Genomic DNA, 20518 nt, shown 5'->3' on the forward strand with positions numbered 1-20518 from the left:
ATTTTTTTTCTTCGAATTTTATTAAAGTTTCGTGTCATAGAATTGTTTAAAATTTTATTTAATGTATAGGTAATTTTCAATTTCAACCTTGCCTGGATGTCGAAGTAGAGTAGTAGAAAGAGAAATGTCCTTCCGCCATAAAAATACAACTTAAATACATACATTAAAATAATGAAAGATATAAAATTTGGCGTGATTGTACGTTGTTTTATTCTTTAAAAGTTTTTTTTTTTTTTCAAAAAAGTTGTAAAATTATTGAAATCTATTAAAATTCCTACAGTAAATCATGTTTTTTTTTTATTAAACCAAGCAGACATAAGTAAAACACTACTTATCTAATTTTTTGTTAAAGAACATGTCATAATCCATAACAGTCGTTTCCAGAGAAATATCAGTAACTGTAAGTCAAGGGTCCGCGAATATATTTTCGAAAATTTTATATAATTTGTAGGATGCTGTATGATCGGCTATACCCCACTATCCTTCCATTATTTATTTCCTTAAATATAATAATTCAATACACAATTACCTATAACTTCTAACTTTAAGTACGAATATTAATTCAAAGCTTAATTATTAATAACTTTCTAACATTAAGTATGCGTAATAATTAAATTCATATGGGTATTTTGAAGTGTCCAAAACTTGCCTAAATCATTTAATTGATGATATTGATTTACCATGGAACATTATTATAAAACCAACCTGTCAGTTATGCTCTATACCTGCCATGATACATTTCAATTAATTTTTAATTATCTTCATAAAATTATTTTCCCATTTGTTTACACAAGTTATTCAGTTATTTGTTTGTGTCAGTGTACATTGGAAGTAGGAGGTTTGGAGGGCATTCGGGTTTGACTTAACTAGTATCTGTTTGCAATTGTTAATATTTGTATTTCCGTTTGAGTGATGAGTTTAATTAAACATAAGTAATATTTACACAAAATTTTCATTTATCTATTCAATCATTTGTATTTTACAGATTCATTGATATTCCCATCGAATCCTGTGGTCGTTCATCACCACTACGTGTAGCTTTACAAGCAAGTGCACCTGATTTGCTGTTGATTTTATTAAGGTAAGTTGAAATTAATGGTAAATTATTTAGAATGAAATGCAACTTTGCTAAGCTAATTAGTTTCGCTTATTTTCATTTTTGCTTTTTTTTTTGTTATCAAGTCTAGTAATTTTCTGTCAAAAAATAAATTTCTAATAACTGTATAATAGTTATCAAAAAAACTGTAAACATGTTGAATTTTTTGAAGATATGAAAATATGAAAAAAGCAAACATGAACTAACATAAAAAGTACATAGTCTGCCCTTGAGTTTAATAAACAAATGAAAAAAAAAACAACATAGAATAAAAAATAAATGTATTTTTTTATAGCTAAATAAAATATGTAATTTAAATATTGAAATATAATGTGAACACAAAATCATAAGCTGCATATTTTATACTTATAATGTTTATGAAAACTATTTGTTCTGAGATGAAAAGTTCTTTCATTCAGTTTAAAAACGTTAAATTCATATGCTAAATGACCTACTGTCAAATATTAACTCATTTTACAGAAAAATAAAATAATAAAATTTATATTTTTTTGAAATTTTAGCGCTATTGTGTTTTAAACAGACACACATGGCTAAATCGTTTTAGAACCCAATAAGGTCACAGAATATACATACTTTATTATATATATTTTTTCTATAGAGTGAAATTTCGAAGTATGTCAAAAATATTTTTTTTTCAGATTTGAATTTCTGAAAAATATGACAAAAATGATAGGTTATTCATATTTATTTTTTTAATTTTGCACTCAACCAATATGCTGGTTCTAGACATCACCAGGAAAAACCTCTCCATTATTTGTTTTTTCAACAGTCTCCAAAATGTCTCATGGTTCATGGACTTTTTTTAAGTTTGTTATCTTAGTATTTGCTTGTATGCAGAGCATGTGGAAAAATACAACAGAAAATGGCTTTCAAGTTTCTTTTTAAATAACATTATATCTATGATGGAAAAATAATCTGAAAAATCTTGGAATAGCTGCAAAAATGAGAACCAAAAATGTTACATTTGTATTAAGATTTGAAGTATTTTTTATATTTTTCTTTAATTAGTAATAGTGGTTTAAGTTTTTTTATATATATTATTTTGGAACCCCCTAATAAACATTTTCAATAAATATGAAAAATAAGCAACGAAAAGCGAAAAATATACAATTTAAAAATGTTATTGCACAAATTTTGTTCCTGTTATTATTTAATGTACAAAAATAAAACTTTTTTCTATTGCACTTTAAAATACATTAGGCCCGAGGACCACTTTCTTTCGTACCTCTCAAATGTTGCATATTCAAAAAATTTCTGCAATTTTATGGAAATGCGTCTAAAAATACCTTTATTTAGAGCTTATCGTGGGAAAAATTTTTGTTATAGTATTTCTGGTCAGAAAAACGACTTTTAATAAATTCTTAAAAATATTGAAATGGATCAAACCAAATGCAAAACAAATTAACATTTTTCCGATAAGCTACACAGTTTCCTGTGCACATAGATTTTTTTCAGGTGTGAAAATAACTATTGTAACTTATATTCAGTACATTAATACGCCTCGGAGTATAAATATTAGGCATTTGTTTGACCCAAAGATATTGGTACTACACTCTCCTTAAAGAACACCAATACGGACGGACAGACGAAAACATCGATATTTAATAGATTATTTAAATTAAATTCATATTCATATGAGGATTATTAAGTACATGCTTTTTTCTTTTGAAATGTTTCTTTTTAAAAGAACACCAATATGTGTTTCCTAATCTGTCATCTTAAAACTAGTTTTATTTTTGAAATTTAAAGAAAAGGTAAAATTATTTTTTATACAAGCATAAGCTATATTTGATGATTTTTATGTATTCATATTAAAAATCGCAAATTTATAGAAAAAATTCGTAACATTTTCTAGCCATTATATAACCATTAATCTTTTGCTTCAATATTACCTAAATCTGTATGTAAATTAGTTTTTTTTTTTGTTTTCAAAAAAAGACAAGAAGACTACAAAACTTTATCTACATTATTTTTCATTAAGTAGTTATTTATCATATAAACTTAAACTAACATTGACAACCACTAAAGTTCTTTTGTGTTTTTAAAAAAGATAAGTTCTTTCAAGTCAACCAAACTGCAAATATGTACGTATGTAAATATGAAGAAACTTGTAAAAACCTTACAAGTCAAAAAAGCCAAACCACATGTTTGTTATAAAATAACAAATTGAAAGAGATCAAAATAAGAAAGTTTAAAAACTACACATATTAAATATTAGTTATTCAAAAACTAAATGCCGAAAAAAACACTAAAATAAGATTTATTTGTTTTTGGCAATTTTCTGTGAACAAAAAATAACATTACCACACCTCATTGATTGTGTACACACAAGAGCAATGCAATGATTTACGTAGAGTAGATTTCCCAGCAAACAAAACATATTTTGTAATTCGAGAATTTTATAGAAAATATAAACATAGGAAGTTTAAAAAGCTTTATAACTTAGAAGGTGTCAAGAAAATTTCCAAAATAATACGGATCTGTAAAAAAATGTTAAACATTTGATGAGAGTTCTTTTCCCTAAATATCTTAATCATTTTTCAAGAACTGTCTTTCACATAAAAGATTATTTTTGAGATTTAAGTACTGCAAAAAGCAAATATGATGAAAGTAAATAATTGGTCTTGTGATTAGTGTTTTCTGGTGTTGATTTGCTGGTTTGTTAGTGTTTACGTATTAGTATGTAAATTGTATCATTTGTATAATGGTGTTGCCAGTGCAAGTACTTAATTTGAAATTTCTTTTCTTAAAAAAGGAAAAAGTTAATACTGTGCGTTTGTAAAAATTTTCTGTCTTGTCTGTGTACTTCTATGCCTACAATATTAAATTATTCTACTTTAAAATATATGTATATTTTGACATATAATTTAAAAATCTAACCTTTCCATGTAAAATTTATTTTACATGGATGATGTATCTTCAAGAATATTTAGCATAAGTATATGTATTAATATATGTGTGAACTTTACAAATATGTAAAAAAACAAACGTAAATGTGTATTTGTCTTATTTGTTCCCATTTGTTTGTTTGCTTTGTTATTTAAAATTATTTGGTAACATGCCAAATATGTTCTCAAATCTAATCTAAACATTATTTGCATAGTTAGTAATAAAAGAAAGAATTAAATTTTTGTTTTTTTGTTTCTTCATTTTTTGTTTCTTCATATGAAGGAATTAAAAATGAACTTTTTAAATGTCCCATTTAAGTATTTTATATAAATGTTGTGGTTTAAAATCACTTAAAATATATTATTCCTTTTAGCCTTAACTGTTGTAGTTATTTATTTCTTTAAAATAATGATTGTGCTATATAGACACTATAGATGCCAATCCCGAATCCAATTTCAAATCCCAAATTTTTTCGGGATTAGGATAGGATATAACTTACTAACTTACTAACTTACTAACTTACTAACTTACTAACTTACTAACTTACTAACTTACTAACTTACTAACTTACTAACTTACTAACTTACTAACTTACTAACTTACTAACTTACTAACTTACTAACTTACTAACTTACTAACTTACTAACTTACTAACTTACTAACTTACTAACTTACTAACTTACTAACTTACTAACTTACTAACTTACTAACTTACTTACTTACTAACTTACTAACTAACTAACTTTCTAACTAATTAAATTAAAAAAATAATATTGTTTGCACATATGTATAATTTTGTTGTTATTTATTGTTCATTTAAAAAAGAACTGTCAAATTTAAATTTATTGATATACAGACATGTAGGTACATGCCCACTTAGTTAAAAAATGAAGCAAGAAAACTCTTTAGTAACAGAAAATTTTGGCTCGAAAACCTTATGTACAAAATAAAACTAACGCTAATTTAAAGTACACATGTATCTGAAGAAAAACAAACTTATATCAATAAACAATATTGGCGCCAGTAAAGCTCAAAAACTAAGTTATGACTTTTTTATGGAAATTTTGTTTCTTTAAATATTGATATTGCAATTTTGTTATAAGATAACAAGTATTTTTTGTACATATGTGTCTAGCACAAAAGTAATGAAACTTTTTTACCTTAAACTTAAATTTACAGCAAGATTTATATATATTAATTATTAAACGTATTTACTTGGTATTTTTATATTTTTATAGATATGGTGCCGCGCCTTATCCACCGGATGGTGGTAGTTCCGTTGTTTTAGCATTACTTGATAAATTGATTGAAAATGGTCGTAACTACGTTTTTCAAAATATTTCATGTTTACAGATATTATTGCGTAATATATCTCACATTGAAATGCCATTTAAGGTGTGTATAGTATATATTTCCTTTTATATAAAAATGTTTATTTAAATTTAGGTTCTTAGATACATACTTATCACCACTTCTTCTAATATTTATTTTTAAAAAGTTATTTTTAATTTTGTAGTATAATTTTGTAATATTTTTTGATTTAATAAGTGCTTAACTTACATTTCAAACTTCGTTAAAGCTTTGCTTTTGTCTTTGCAATCGGTTTTAAGAAAACGTTTTATAAGAATGTCTTGCTTACATTAAGGTAACGATATGTGTTTATGTATGTAGGTTAAAGAGTTTGTAAATATAAATATTTAAGTATTTATAAGTTTATCTGCACGTGTACATATTTATATTATTTATATGTACATATATGCATAGGTATTCATGTATGGAAATACGCCTAAGTTGTCAGGATGTTTACATTTCGTTAAACATTTTTTTTAGCTGAAGACAATTTGAGAATATAATAAGAAAAAATTCTTAATATGAATTTAAGTGATGTCATTTTAAAAGTCTTTTCGTTAAAGTCTTTAAATTGAATTTATAATAAAAAGTTAAAAGTTATTAAGAAGTACTTAACGAAGTAGTTATATTGTATTTTATAATTTGAAAATATTTATTTTTCTTCAGAAAGTGTAAGCAGTTCTTAAAATTACATAAAAACAATTTTCATTAAAAATGTTGGATATTCTAAGAATTTTTAGAAAATCGATTTTGAAAATAAAAAAAAACATCTTTAATTTCATTACCACCAATACTAAATGATATAAAAATGTTATAGCAATAATAATATACGTCTTAATTTTCATAACTTTTTCATTCATGTTTTATATTGCATTGAAATTTATTAGGTGATCAATTCCTGAGCAGACTTACATCAATTATTTGCACAATAGTTGTTTATACTTGAAAATTAAGAAATGAATTTAAAAACTCTTTCAATTTAGTTTTTGTTGATAAATGAAAATACTTTCGAATTAATATTAATCATACGTACGGTTGGAAAATATTTAAATTCTTTTAAATTCAGAAAAATACCCTGTTATTTAAATAGCACCTAATTAAGATAGTAAGTAAGATAGATGCATGAAAAAAAATATTTAACATTAATATTGTTATTTTTTAAAAATAATCAAAATTGTAATATAATTTAAGAGTTTTCTTTAAATTAATTACACACATTTAGTATTTATGGTTAAATATTAATTTAAAATATACACTTTAAGTTAACATTTTTTTCTTCCAAACTTCTTTAATTTTTACAATTACTTCAGCCTATTGTTCTTTACAATACGCGACGTGAAATGTTTGTGGAGCGTTATGGCTGCTTATTACGTGATAATATTGTACCACTTGAACAAGTATTTGGCGTTATGTCTCTAAGACATTTATGTCGGTAAGTTTAAATTAATTTTGGTTTTCTTTTGTATCGAATGGTAACGAAACCTTAATTAAACTAATTAAATTTTAATGAAGCATTAACAAATGATAAAACGTTTTGTATGTCAATTGTAAATTATAATTAATTGGTTACTGACAATGACAAAATATTTTTTAATGATGATTTCTTAAAAGCTTTTGTTATTAGATGCATAATGGAAAAACCGTTTTAATTGTTTTGGGCAGACAAGCTAGCGTGGAGGATGCTGATATACTTTTATATTCTGCAATTTTTCTTTAGCAAATGTTATTATAATTGATGTAACGTCTTTAAAAGTTCCAAACATTTGTATCTTTCAGCTTCGGTTATCGTTATATATTCAGTTGATTAAAATAATTTTTGTATGAAAGCTGCACCATTTAATATAAACCAGACATTAAGATAGTAAAAGTTCTTGACAATTTTTAAAAAATATTTTTTATTAATATTCATCATACGTAACCGTGGTCCAATTTAGAGTTTATTGAATTTGACTGAAACCTAATAAAAAATGGGTAATGGGTTGTGCTTACATATCCACTTACTTTTCAAGGACTCCTACTTGGTGTCTGTGTTACTTCGAAGTACTCTTTCTTTAAATATTTTTCATTTTGCTTGCACATTTTATTTGATTGCAAGTTAAGAATTTTGTTTTACAAAAAAGAAACAAAGTTAAATTTGTCCATGAAAACAAAACAACATACCCAACAACTTCTTTATATTCGAAATTGAAAGTAGGTAGTCTTTACCTCTTCTAATGCTATCAACCTATTAATATAATGAGTAAAAATTCTAATGAAGAAGTACTGAAGAACGTTCTAACTCTTAACTTTTTAAAGAAAGTTTTTCTAGGAGTTGTTTTATTATATCATTAGTTATTGTAAGAATTTTCTTATAATAAGAAAAATTTAGTTAAGATCTTATTATTTCTAATTTCATCAAAATTTGGAACAAATTTATGTAAAAACGATTTTTCTACTTGGTTTAATTTCTGTATAATTCCATTCAAAATTACAGATTAAAATGCCTTAAATATGTTAAAAAAAGTTTCTAAACTCTAAGACACTGAAACATTTTACTATTAATAATAATCATACGTAACCGGAAAAAATTAGTTTTTTGTTTAAACTCGAGGAAATTTGTGTATATTTTATATATTAATAGTTTCAATAAGTTTGAATTGATAGGTTATTTTATCATAAGTTTATACAAAATCTTGTAAACAAAATCTTAAAAACTTTTATCTATTACATTAACAATTGATAATCTTCTTATATCAACTGTTTATTTTAACATTCTAGAATTTTTTACTTTTTACTGTCTAAATATTATTCTTTTAAATTTCAGCTGCTTTACAAACTTATTTCAAATTTGTTTTTATTATTTTTCTGGTATTTTTGCTTATTTTTATCTAAACAAACTGTCATTACTTGTAATATTTCCTCATTAATCTTTAGAAAAAATTCTATAATAATGATTACATATTTCTGACAAAACAGAAATAATAATACCGGCAATAATGCCTATTGTTTAGATTACTTTGTGACATATTTTGAAATTTTGTTTTTGCTTATATCAAACAAAAAAGTAAAAATTTCTATGTGTGTATTTGTTGTCATGTTTTGTCAGTGTGAAAAGGGATTTTGTTATTAGTTGTTATAATCCTAGGCAATATTTAAACATATTTTTTTTTGTATAAAAATATAATTATTTGTATATTGATTAAAAAAGTGAAATTTATATTTCCAAGTTAGGATTATTTTCCATTATTAAAATTGAAAACATTTACATATTTAATTGTCAATAGTTTTTTTTAAATAACAGCTAATAAACTCACGAAAACGAGTACATTTCATTAAATAAAACTCATTTTGTTTGTTAATTTTTAATTCAAAAGAATTTCAATAAAATTTCATTGATTGCAAATAAAAATAATAGTTTAACAAAATTGTTTTCTAAAAACTTTTTGTTGCCTAAACCAAGATAATGTTTTTGTTATTATTTTTACATTCAAATAGGCAAACAAATAGACCGGAACTAAAATTGATAAATGAATTTTTCAAATTAACAACAATGTCAAATGTTAAGGACACGGCTATGAATGCCGATGACGCTGCAAACGTTAATATGAACTAAAATAAAAGAATTACTTTAAGAATAAAAATAAAAAAATATTGATGAAGTTTATATGGACTTTGAAAAATTAAAAATACTAAGAGTCCATTCATTGTATAAGTTTGGTATTTGTTACAAACAAAACAAAGGAATTACAATGAAGTAAAAAAAAATGTGCCGAGAATTTCGAATAATAAAAAAAGAAATGAAAAAAGTTTGCAAATGATTGTTTTTAGCATGAAATCCAATGAATTATCTTTGTTAAGATGCTGCCATAGTGTTTATAGAATTTGTGTTTTTTCTGCGGATATTTTGTTTGTTTTTTTATAACATGTTTTATACTGTCACACACAGTCATCAGGTTGTTTCGTTTGTCTGCTTTTAATATGTTTCTTTTATTTTTATATTCGTTTGATTCTTTTAACATCATTTCAAGCACACGCACATATTTTCTTTTATTTCTATAGGAATACAAATATACTTTTTTATGTGTCAGGTAATGTTTTACGTTGACATCTTTTCTGGTCGTTACATTTCTTTCGTTTTGAATTTATTTTGTAAATAATGTCTTTCGTCGTGGCAGTATATATCATTGTAATAAAATTGCTATAGACACAGAATAATTTTTTAGCAATGATTTTTGTAATGTTGCAGAACATTATTTAACTCATCGTTAGTAGCAAATTATTGCAGATTCATTTTCTTCGTTCTTTGAGGAAGTATAAAATGTTATTGTATTTTTTATGTTTTTGAAGGATATATTCATTTTTGAAGATTGGAAATTTAACTTTTGATAGAAGTTTATTAAATACACATTTAATTTAATAAAATACTAGTACACCCAGTATACTTCGCTACACTATTCCCAAATACAATATTTTCTAGATTATATGTAATATTTCTAGTCGACTCATTCTTTAAGCCTGGGTTTGTATGGAAGTCAAAGTTGTGCATACAAAATTTGAGTTCTCTAGCTGTAGCAGTTCCTAAAATAGACTACTTTTAGTACTATATTTGTATATGGTCGTGGCACTTTGCCTACATGAAAAATCAAAGTAATATAATAGTTCCTACCAGAAATTTACATAGAAATCCATCCATCTGTTTAAAAATCTTTAAACTTAAAATGAACAAACCAACAAATTCATAAACAATTTAACATACATTTATTTTTAGATAGGAATATACAAGGCGTATGAGTATTATTCGATTTAAACATATTTATTACTTATACTGTATTGACCTTGGAAACTTTTCTATCGTCCATTATTGACCTTGTTATAAAAAAAATTTAATAAAAATTTGTTTAAAATCTATTGATGACAATTCAAAATAAAATTAACAAAATAATAAAATTTTTCATACATAGTTATTGCCATATTCTATATACAAAAACAATGAACAATTGATGTTGAGTTGTGTAAAAGATATTTTTGTAAACTATTAATATAAAAGCCAAATAACCTTTCCACATAAAATTAATTCTGAAAATTTTTGTAGCATTTAAGCAAGAAATTAATATTGTATTTGAATTTATTTGCATACTTTAATTTAGTTATTTTTAAGAATAATCAATTATTCTGGATAATTGTTATAATTAAAGACTTAATTGATACATTTTGAAACAGTTTATCATCATGCAAGTAGTAAAAATTTTAATTTCAGGTTAGAAATATAATAAAATAAAAGTAGTTTTATATATAAGTAATTTAGGAATTTGGTAAAATTTTCGACTTGAAAAAAACACTTTTATAACCACAGCTGTTATATAAATGTCATTTCGAAACAATTTAATATTAAATAATGATCTGACAATTCGTTCATAATTAGTAATAATTTTTATGAAAACTTCACTTAAACTTGTATTAATCTATGAGAAGATTGATATCTCCCATTTTGTATTTCAAAGGCTCTAAATATTTTAAACATACATTTTGTTTACTTATTTTTAAACATCTATTGTATTGGTTTTTATTTTTTCCACATTGTATTAATATAAAGGCAACAATAGAAATATTTCTAGACATATAGAAATATGTGTTTAGAAATACATAGATATTATTGTATTATTAAATCCAACTTTTGTTCCTTTTATATTACGATTTCCTTTTGTGCGACGGAATTCCATCAATAACTGTCTGGTTTTTTTCCTAAACGTTTATTAAATTAAACTAAACAATGAAATGAATGTCTGTTACATATTAAAGTAAGAAGTACCTCAAATACAATAACTACATACATATTTAAAGTCATTAATTTTATATACAGTTTAACTGCAGTAAATTTTCTATGTGCAACTAAGACATGTTTTAGACAGAACCAATTGATATAAAAGTTTATTTGTTAGATATTTAATAAATAGACATTAGGGTAGCAAACGACTATTGAACAAAAGTATTATATTACATCAAGTTTTAGTATTTGGTAACATCCTCAACTACTCTTGGCTCTTTGCTACTGCATATCCCTAATATATAAAGTTTTTTTTAGATTTATGTTATATAACCTCCTTTTACAATACTGGCACTTTTTTCTTGTGACAGCCTTGTGCCCCTTTTTGCACCGAGTTCACACTTTTAAATGTGTTGACAAATGACCTTTAAGTTATTGCCGTTAAAAAAAATCACATAAAACCATTTATATACTCGTACAATACACTGATAGACAATTATACTTAGTGTTGCATGCATTTACACAGACACATTGTGTTGTACATTTAAACCTCAACTGATACTTGTGACTGTGTTTTAGACATGCCTGGCGAGGTCAAGAATAAATTCAAGACTTAGTGTGAAAAGTGGAAATATAAAATAGTCTACTAATTGGATGTGTTTTGAAATAGGGTATGCCGAGCTATTTCTAAAACATAAGATTAAATACAGCGGTTGCGAATTGGTCATTGTGGATTTAGATATCATCTATGCTCTAGTTGCAAACATTCGAATAACTAAACGCCCATTGCAACCTTGGGAACTGTATAATTTCTGATTGCTTACAAGTAGATTAGTAGTAGATTTGTATATAAAATGGAAAAGTATAACTATTTCGTTTCACCCATTCCCTGTAGGGTTAAATCATTTCAAACATGCCACTTATTGGCTATAAAGTAAAATTCTCTCTACTGTAACTGTCTAGTTATATGACATGAAAAAAATGAGAAAAATAATATAAGCAGAATTGAAAAATGCATGTATCAGTTCGAGTCAAATACATTTTATGCTCATAAATTTTGTCGATGCAACTATAAAACAATATAAATGTAATATTATAAAAAACAATATTTTAAAATTGACAGTATAAAAGTTAAAATGTTTGCAAATGTTTTTTACAGACACATTTGCATAGATATAGTATTTGCATCAGTATAATAGGGAAAAAGGTGTCTGATAATGATTTGAAAAATATATAATTTAATATATTAAGAGTATTTCCGTAGCAAATTTCTAAATGTCTGCTGTTGAACTTATGATTGATGTCTTTGGAAAACATCAATTGTGGCAATTTATCTTATTTCAACTGAATTGTATATTTTATAAATAAATATAAACAATATATATATGTATATATTTTATGCAAACAATATGGGAATGTATGGAATTTTTTATAAATAAATAAAAGCACTGAGAACATAAACATAATATTATGTGAAAATATTTATTTTTTAAATTATAATTTTGGTAAATTACATTTCTTATTCTTTTTAAATCTTTTGGAAATAAATTATTGAATCTTTCCATGTATAAAATAACTTTTAAAGGGATTTAATTACTAACTCGAAAAATGTTGAAAAGCTATATTGTTCATTTAATGTATTTGAGAATACCTCAGAAATTTAGGTTTTATCTGAAATGACTAAATTTTAAAACAATAAATTTTTAATTTTAAAAAATAATTTTTTTAACTACTGGTTGAGCTTTTGTGACGACTCACCACTTCAGTGGCAATTAATGTTTATGGAATTCCTGGTCCAGTAAATGTGCACTTTCTCAAGTACTAAAGCAATATCTGACCATTGCGGTGTCCTTGCTTAATTTCCAAGATTAAATTTTAAATTTTAAATCCTCAATAAAAATACAACTAAAGCTGCAAGAAATCTAAATCTGCAAAAGACTAACAACAGTAGCCGCTAGTAAAATATTGACTTGCTGCTTTGTAAACATAATAATTTCTTCTTATAGATCATTAAAATTGTCAACAATCATTAAAATTGCCAACAATTAAAGACGAATATTTTATGGTGAAATTATTTGATATTTATTATACCCTACACCACTATAGTGGGGAGGGTATTATACGTTTGTGCTGATGTTTGTAACACACAATAATATTAATCTAATACCCACCTTAAAGATTAATAATCATTTTTTAAGTCGATTAAGACATGTCCGTCCGTCTGTCCGGCTAGTTGGCTGGCTGTCCACGTAATCCTTGTATCAATAAATTGATAAAAAATTGGAATTAAGGTAAAATTCAACATAAACGTTTCTTTATGAAAAATAAAAATTTTAAAAATATACTCATGATGTAGGGTATTATATGGTCGGCCATGCACGACTATACTTTCTTACTTGTTTTTTCAATATAAAATATTTATGTTTCTAATGCACACATTTTGAAGGACATTGTAACGGCACAAAGACCTTTAAAGAAAATAAGACATTTGCCTTATTTTTATCACAAATACTTTGCAGTTTATATTTTAACACAGATATAATAGAAATTTGGTTAGTGATAAATTTATCATAAAATGTGCAAAAACAAACAGCTAAAACGGGGGGAAACAATTAAGGTCAATAAACTCTGTAAAGATGTGTTTTTTATGCAAATTTGCGTTGGGAAACCATAGAAATTTATGTCGCCAAATATTTTGTTTCTGATGCTATGAGAAATTTATGAGCTGAATGAAATTTAGTAGAGAAGAAAATAAGGAATTTTAGTTTTTCTTTTATATTAAGGAAAATACTGTTTCCAAATATATTTTTATTAAAATTGTTTCTTTGTCAAATGTGGTATAAAAATGCAAATAATTAGGATATAACACGTTATTAGATTTTAAGACGATATACTGTCTTAAAATCATTTATCCGATCATGTATCTGTAGCTTTCATAGTTATAGACAGATGGATGAACGGATCTTTTTGTCACGGTAGGAACAGAGGACCTTTACAATTTTTTTTATTTTATTAGTACCCATGGAACTCCATATTCATGATTATTCATATTAATATCGATGCATATTATAATAATGCAAATAGGATCAATAAAGATCTAAGTCCGACTTATTCGATTTATGTTGTGATAGTGGGTGCATAAAAAATCGGCATGACCAAATAATAATTTTTTTTTACTATTTGTTCATCTTATGTTTTAGTGTATTTATTTTTTATTACCATAATTTAAAACAAAATGTTTTTTATATCTATAAAGTTTTTTTTAAAATAGACATGTTCCCCTGTGCGCTCTGTGGCAAGTTATGCTTTTTTGGCTTTAATTTAATATGAAGAAACATTAAAACATTTACATAAAAAACTTTTCTTTTAAAACAATGAAGTTGAGAATTTATGTTTAAAGTCATACATATATTTTGCAAACTCTTATTACCTTTTTAATAGAGCATTTAATATAATTACGAGCCGTAAAGACCTATTTCATCAAATAATCTTAAAAATTACGACTTGTAGCGTGCGCAAAAGCTTTACACGGACACACAGACGGACGTAGCTAAATCGACTCAAAAGTGATTCTGAGCCGAGGTAGACGTATACTTAAGGTGGTGGTTGTGCGACAAACATTTTTTGTGTTACAAACATCTGCATAAACACATAATACCCTTCTGACTATAGTGGTATAGGGTAGAAAAACGTTTTATTTTTTTAAAGGTTTATGAAACGAAATTTGCATACGAAATACGATTTATAAATAGTTTATAAAATAAAATTTAGTTTTAATGTCTTTACTAATATTAACAAAATAATGAACTAAAAATTTGTAAACATTAAAGATTCTTTATTAAAGAATGTTTAAGGATTTGATTAAAAACATCTAAACACAAAGGAAACACATTATACATATTATGAAAAAAAATAAATATCTCTAAAATGAGTAAAAATTTATCGTATACTTCAACTAAAAAATTAATAAAGTTATATTTAGAAAGATATTCAAATTGAATACAAATTGAAAAGTTTATTTTTTTATTAAGACTTTCAAAAGTGTTTAAAAGCAAATATTTAATTTAATACAAAACAAAATTCATTCTAAACAAACATGTTCTAATAACAACTTTATCTTAAAAAAAATTTATGAATTATAAAACTTTTAAAATTTGTTCCATTTTGGGTATTTTGGTTATTTGTTTCATTAAATGAAACTGAATAAAAAATGTTAAGCAACTTTCTTAATACATTTTAAAATCTAAATCAAGTAAAAAATCTTCTAAATTGTTTTCTTCTTTTCATAATCTTCTCTTTTTTTCGTTTTTTGTTTCTTTTTTCATTTAGCTGTCGTATACGTGATTTGCTGCGAAATAATGGACAATTACCCAATGGTATTGATACTCTGCGTTTGCCAAGACGTTTACAACGTTATATCGATTTAATGGAAGAGATTGAAGAAACCAAAGACAACAACGAAAATAACGACAATAATTGTAATAAAAAGAAAAGCAAAAATAAGAACACTAACGAAACTGATGCCAAAAAATGTAATACAAGTACAAAAAAGAAACATGTTACTTTTACAAGTGAATCCACTAAAATGGCAGAGGCAACAGACCCAAAAACAACAACTCCCGCAGTAGATGAAGCTGCAACCATGACAGCTACAACATCTTCATCATCATCAATGACGAGAACATTATTAACACCTTCAGAACAACACCCACCAAATACCGTGAGTGAGGATGTTACCATCACAAATTCTTCCACAGAAGTGGTAGCTGTAACTGAAACAGTTTTAGATAAACCTTTAACACTTTGATTTTTACACAGTATTCTTTATATTTTTAAAAGTATCTTTAAACTACCCTTTTCTTGAGGTTTGATTTTGCCTTAATTTAAAAAGTTTTTATACTTATTTTTTTTTCGTTTCGAAATTTTTCTCAGTAAGAAAAGTTTTTATTTAATATATATTTTTTTCTAAGGTTAACTGTTTAATGAAATTTAATAGATTTTCGGTTTAAGGAAAAACTCAAAGATAATATTAGATTGGTATTGTTTTTGTTTTAAATTTAAATATGTAAAGACAAAAAAAGTATTAGTACTCACTTGTAGGTTTCTTCACTGACATTTATACGTCCTGGTACACCTGTAGTTTCAGTACGACTTGTTAAGTTTACTGTATTACCGAAAAGACAGTAACGGGGTACACGATTGCCTATAACTCCGGTCACAACTTCACCGGAATGTATACCAATTGTTATTTGCTGAAAATAAATATATTTAGTTTAAATTTAAATAATTATGTATATGTGTATTTAAATAGTTGTAAGTGCAATATTTTTCGTATTTTATTAAGTATATATCTTTGTAATTAAATTTTAATAAAGAATTTTATGTAAAAAATATTAAAAATACAAACGATTTGTTTTAAATTCTGAATACTAATATGTATGTTATGGTACCTCGTTTGTATGGAGAATAATAAGGTGTCAATACTCCCAACTGAAATAAAAATTTAATAGATACAGTTTTTCCAAATTTTTTTTCCTGGCTTCAATAATTGTTGAGCTTAATCAATGGATAAAAAGTTCCTTTCTTAGAGACGCTCTTAATGGCATATCAGAGATGTTTTTATGACAGAACAAATAATTTTTCTACTTTTTCAAAATATATTAAAGTAAAGTTTTTTGCATTATCAATACATTGTTATACCCTACATTACTAAATATTAATACTATACCCACATACAAGTATACCAATTCACTCAGAATAACTTTCTGAGTCGATTTAACGATGTCCGTTCGTTCCACTGTCATTGTGTCCATGTAAACGTTGCTATCAAAGCACAGGTAGCATTTCTAGACAATTTCATGAAATTTGGCATATACTTTTGTTTTGACCCAATGAAGAAGCATATTAACACTAATATTATGATGAAATTTAGCAAAGTCAACTATTATATAAATATTTAGAGATAAATCCATATATGCTCCTATTCCCCCTATAATGCCTTTTTGAGAAAAATAGATCTTTGCCAATAAATAAATCGGATTCAAGATTATATTCAATATAAATGCTTTGTTAAAATAAATCACATATTACATTCATAACTGGAGTAGGGTATCATAATGTCAACAACGACCGCCCATACTTTCTTACTTGTTAGTTTTTGTTTAAGAATAATTTAGGTAATGTTATAAACCTAAGAGATTTATATATCTAAATTTTCGATCCTAACTTACTGACTTAACATTAATAGAAAAGTTCAAATATAAGCGGAAGGAAGTATGTAATTATACTCTCCTTATAAAGTTTAAAGAACTAAAGTTTAGCTCATTATATACATGCATATTTTGATATAAAAATAGTATGCTTATTATTGACTGTTGACTTTCGTTGAATGTGTCTTGCTTGGTGTAAAATTTTAGTTTTATCGGTTAATGGTAACCAGTGCCGGAAAAAGTTTAAAAACAAATAAAAAAGAGAATTTTTTTATATCTTTAAATTTCCAATATTAATATTAAATAAATATTTTGATCGAATTTGGAAAAAATTAACTTTAAGTTGAAATTTTTATGCTAATATTATATAAAATAAGGAATTTTTTATAAAAAAGGTTTAAACATAAACATATATTTTTATCCTCAGTACAATGAATTTGAGAACATTGGCAATTTTAACTTTGGGGTTACCTTAATATATAGATATATATTTTTTTGTGAGTACCTGTCACCCTCATATTCATATTACAAATTATTGTATATTCTAACCATTAACACGAGCAAATTGTTCAAACTTTAATAATTATACACATGAAACTGACTGTTAAGTACACAATAATTATAACACTATATTCTACCATTAAATGCCAAATACAAATAGTTTTTTTTATTATTTCTTTTAGTTAGTTAAACATTTTGCATTGTTAACATACATATATACCAACCAATTAATGGTCAAATAACAAAGTGAAAAACTCAACATTTTAGTTAATTAAACTCTAATTGAGTCATAACAGATGTTTGTTTTACGAAATGTCTAATAAAATAGATAATGCCATTGGCATTAGCAGTTGCTTTGTTTAAGAGTTTTTAGCATTATACTGTTGAGAGAAAAAGTTTTAAAGAAAAAGTTTTTTGCTTTGTTTTGTTAAAGTACAAATTAAAATTTCCTAAGTAAACATTAAGATAATATTATGTTGTAAATAAAGAAATAAAATGGATAAATATGTCCACAAACAAAGTTTTAAAATAAAAGTATATTATGAAAATAGCTTTTGTAGTTAATCACAGCATTTACTAACTTAGAGTAAACTTTTAATTTGAGTGTATGCATGTCAAAACATCAATTTATTCCGTAAAGTGTAAATATGTTGTTAAAAAGCTAATAAAAGTTAGAAATTTCGAAATTTTACTATGATTTGTAGTTATGAGTATCATATCGTTTTCAGTTTACTTTTATAAATTGTCCTAGTTTCCAAATTATAAATTGACTTAGTATACATTAAAACATATTAAGTAGAAACATGTTAAAAGAAAATTTTAGTATTATATTTATTTTACCATCTGTTCGTTATAGTCTAATAGAAATTAAGGTTGAAAAAAAACATATTTTCATTTCAATATGTGCAAGAAAGAAAAAAAGTAATAATAAGAATCAATGCCTTTGAAACAACTTGAAGATATAAAAGAAGTATTATGGTCATGTAATTTGTGTAATAAGAAGTATAATAGAACCAGAACACACTCAAACATTACGTTGTGAAATGTAACGAAACATCTGTAAGTGTGAAACATTTAATGGACCACGAAATGAAACCTCAACACTTTTATTTACAACAAGCAACAAATAGTCATTATCTATTGTCCTTCACACCATTATAGATACACACAATACACATTCGTATAAATACATACATACATGTGTAAAAGCAGATAGAGAGATGGAAAGAAAGAGAAGTTAACAAATAAATGCATATTTACAGAAATACATATTAGTCGTTTACTATAAAAATGAACTAAGTCTCACTGGATTTGAAAAAATTTAAAAAAGTATATTTTGTGGAAGTAGTAAGTTGAGTTTATAATGATTATTTAATAGCCGATAAAGTTGAGAACATTCAATTGTGGTGAAGCGGGTAGTTTTCCTTAGAAAAACTTTACTTATGAGGATTGATTGCTGGAATGAGTAGGAGCCATTAAATACTGGGATGTAATGAGAAAAAAATCAACTTATTTATTTTGTTTTTCTCATAAACAAAATTCCAATGTGATACGAAGATGACTTGATGTCTGGTTTAGGGACAAACTAACTAACTAATTTTTGCGCCTGTACATGATAGTAACAAATCTTATATTATGTAACATTTCTAACTGAAGTTTAGCAAGATCGGATTACACATAGGCAGCTTTTATAACAAACCAATTTTTCATCAATAAATAGCTTAAGTTTAAATATTCCAACATTCGACCTAAATGTTCTAAAAGAAACACTTTTATATTTTATATAATATTTTAAAGATTTTACTCTTTCTCTAAACCCATGTAAATAGTGTTGATTACGAATTATACTTAACGCATGTTCAATTTCTTTAGTGGATGTAAAATATTTAGATAAATATACACATAAATACACACCCACACTTAAGGATAAGTGTTAATGTAATATGTAGTTGCAATATTATCTATGTACTCGTATATAAGTAGTTATTTGCCTTTGTATAATGTTTTCTTTTTACTGTTAAGTGTTATTTATTTAAAATGGGGTTACTGTAGAGACCGTAACATTTTAATATGGAATTAAACAATTAAATATAACTGGGGGTTGTAAATAAAATATTAAAAAGCAGTCATAATCATTATGATATAAAGTTGCACTTTAAGGTGGTTTTTGCATATTTTATTGCGGGTAAATTAAACAGAACGATTAAAGTGTCGTTTTTGAGTTTAGACTTATAAACTTATAAACTGTAATTTAGCTGATAAATTTAGTTATAAAATAAATCAGTAAAACTTTAACCATTATACTTAAGAGTTAATGAAATTTTTCAAAACTAATAAAGATAAGTATGTTATAAAATAACATAATTTATTATTTTAAAATACATAAAAGCTCTCGAACAACCAATTTCTGTTTAAGCAAGTAAGATTTTGCATTTACAACATTTCTAACGTAAATAGTTCCAAGAACTAGAAAAATGATATTATGTCTGTCTATGCGTTTGCTGTTGCTATACTTAGTATTTTTACTGAGAAACTTATCATGATTTATAATGTGAGTGTCAAGTACATACAAACATACATATTCATTCATACCTTCATATGCTAGGTAACTTATTTCTATCATAACTTTGGCCTACTTTTATGTTGGTATAGTTTAGTGAACATTTATTTGCCATAAATAAATGCATAAAAAAGTTTTTTTTTTTTTTT

The 20518-nt window shown here is 25.2% G+C and overlaps 2 protein-coding genes across 2 annotated transcripts in view; one reads left to right on the forward strand and one right to left on the reverse strand.

Annotated features, from left to right (window-relative positions):
- The window catches only part of LOC111681611, a 28895-nt gene extending 12424 nt beyond the window's left edge, over window positions 1–16471 (forward strand). The window contains exons 7-10 of the mRNA XM_046949466.1: window positions 986–1081; window positions 5245–5401; window positions 6667–6788; window positions 15429–16471. Coding sequence (XP_046805422.1) covers window positions 986–1081; window positions 5245–5401; window positions 6667–6788; window positions 15429–15906 — 853 coding nt within the window. The 3' untranslated portion in view covers window positions 15907–16471. The remainder of the gene's footprint in view (window positions 1–985; window positions 1082–5244; window positions 5402–6666; window positions 6789–15428) is intronic.
- The window catches only part of LOC111681575 (guanylate cyclase soluble subunit beta-1), a 61872-nt gene that overhangs the window by 26843 nt on the left and 14511 nt on the right, over window positions 1–20518 (reverse strand). The window contains exons 8-9 of the mRNA XM_046950202.1: window positions 18845–18866; window positions 16194–16351 (exon numbers count right to left, since the gene is read on the reverse strand). Coding sequence (XP_046806158.1) covers window positions 16194–16351; window positions 18845–18866 — 180 coding nt within the window. The remainder of the gene's footprint in view (window positions 1–16193; window positions 16352–18844; window positions 18867–20518) is intronic.

Source organism: Lucilia cuprina, chromosome 4, assembly GCF_022045245.1.
Source record: "Lucilia cuprina isolate Lc7/37 chromosome 4, ASM2204524v1, whole genome shotgun sequence".
NCBI classification, from domain to species: domain Eukaryota; kingdom Metazoa; phylum Arthropoda; class Insecta; order Diptera; family Calliphoridae; genus Lucilia; species Lucilia cuprina.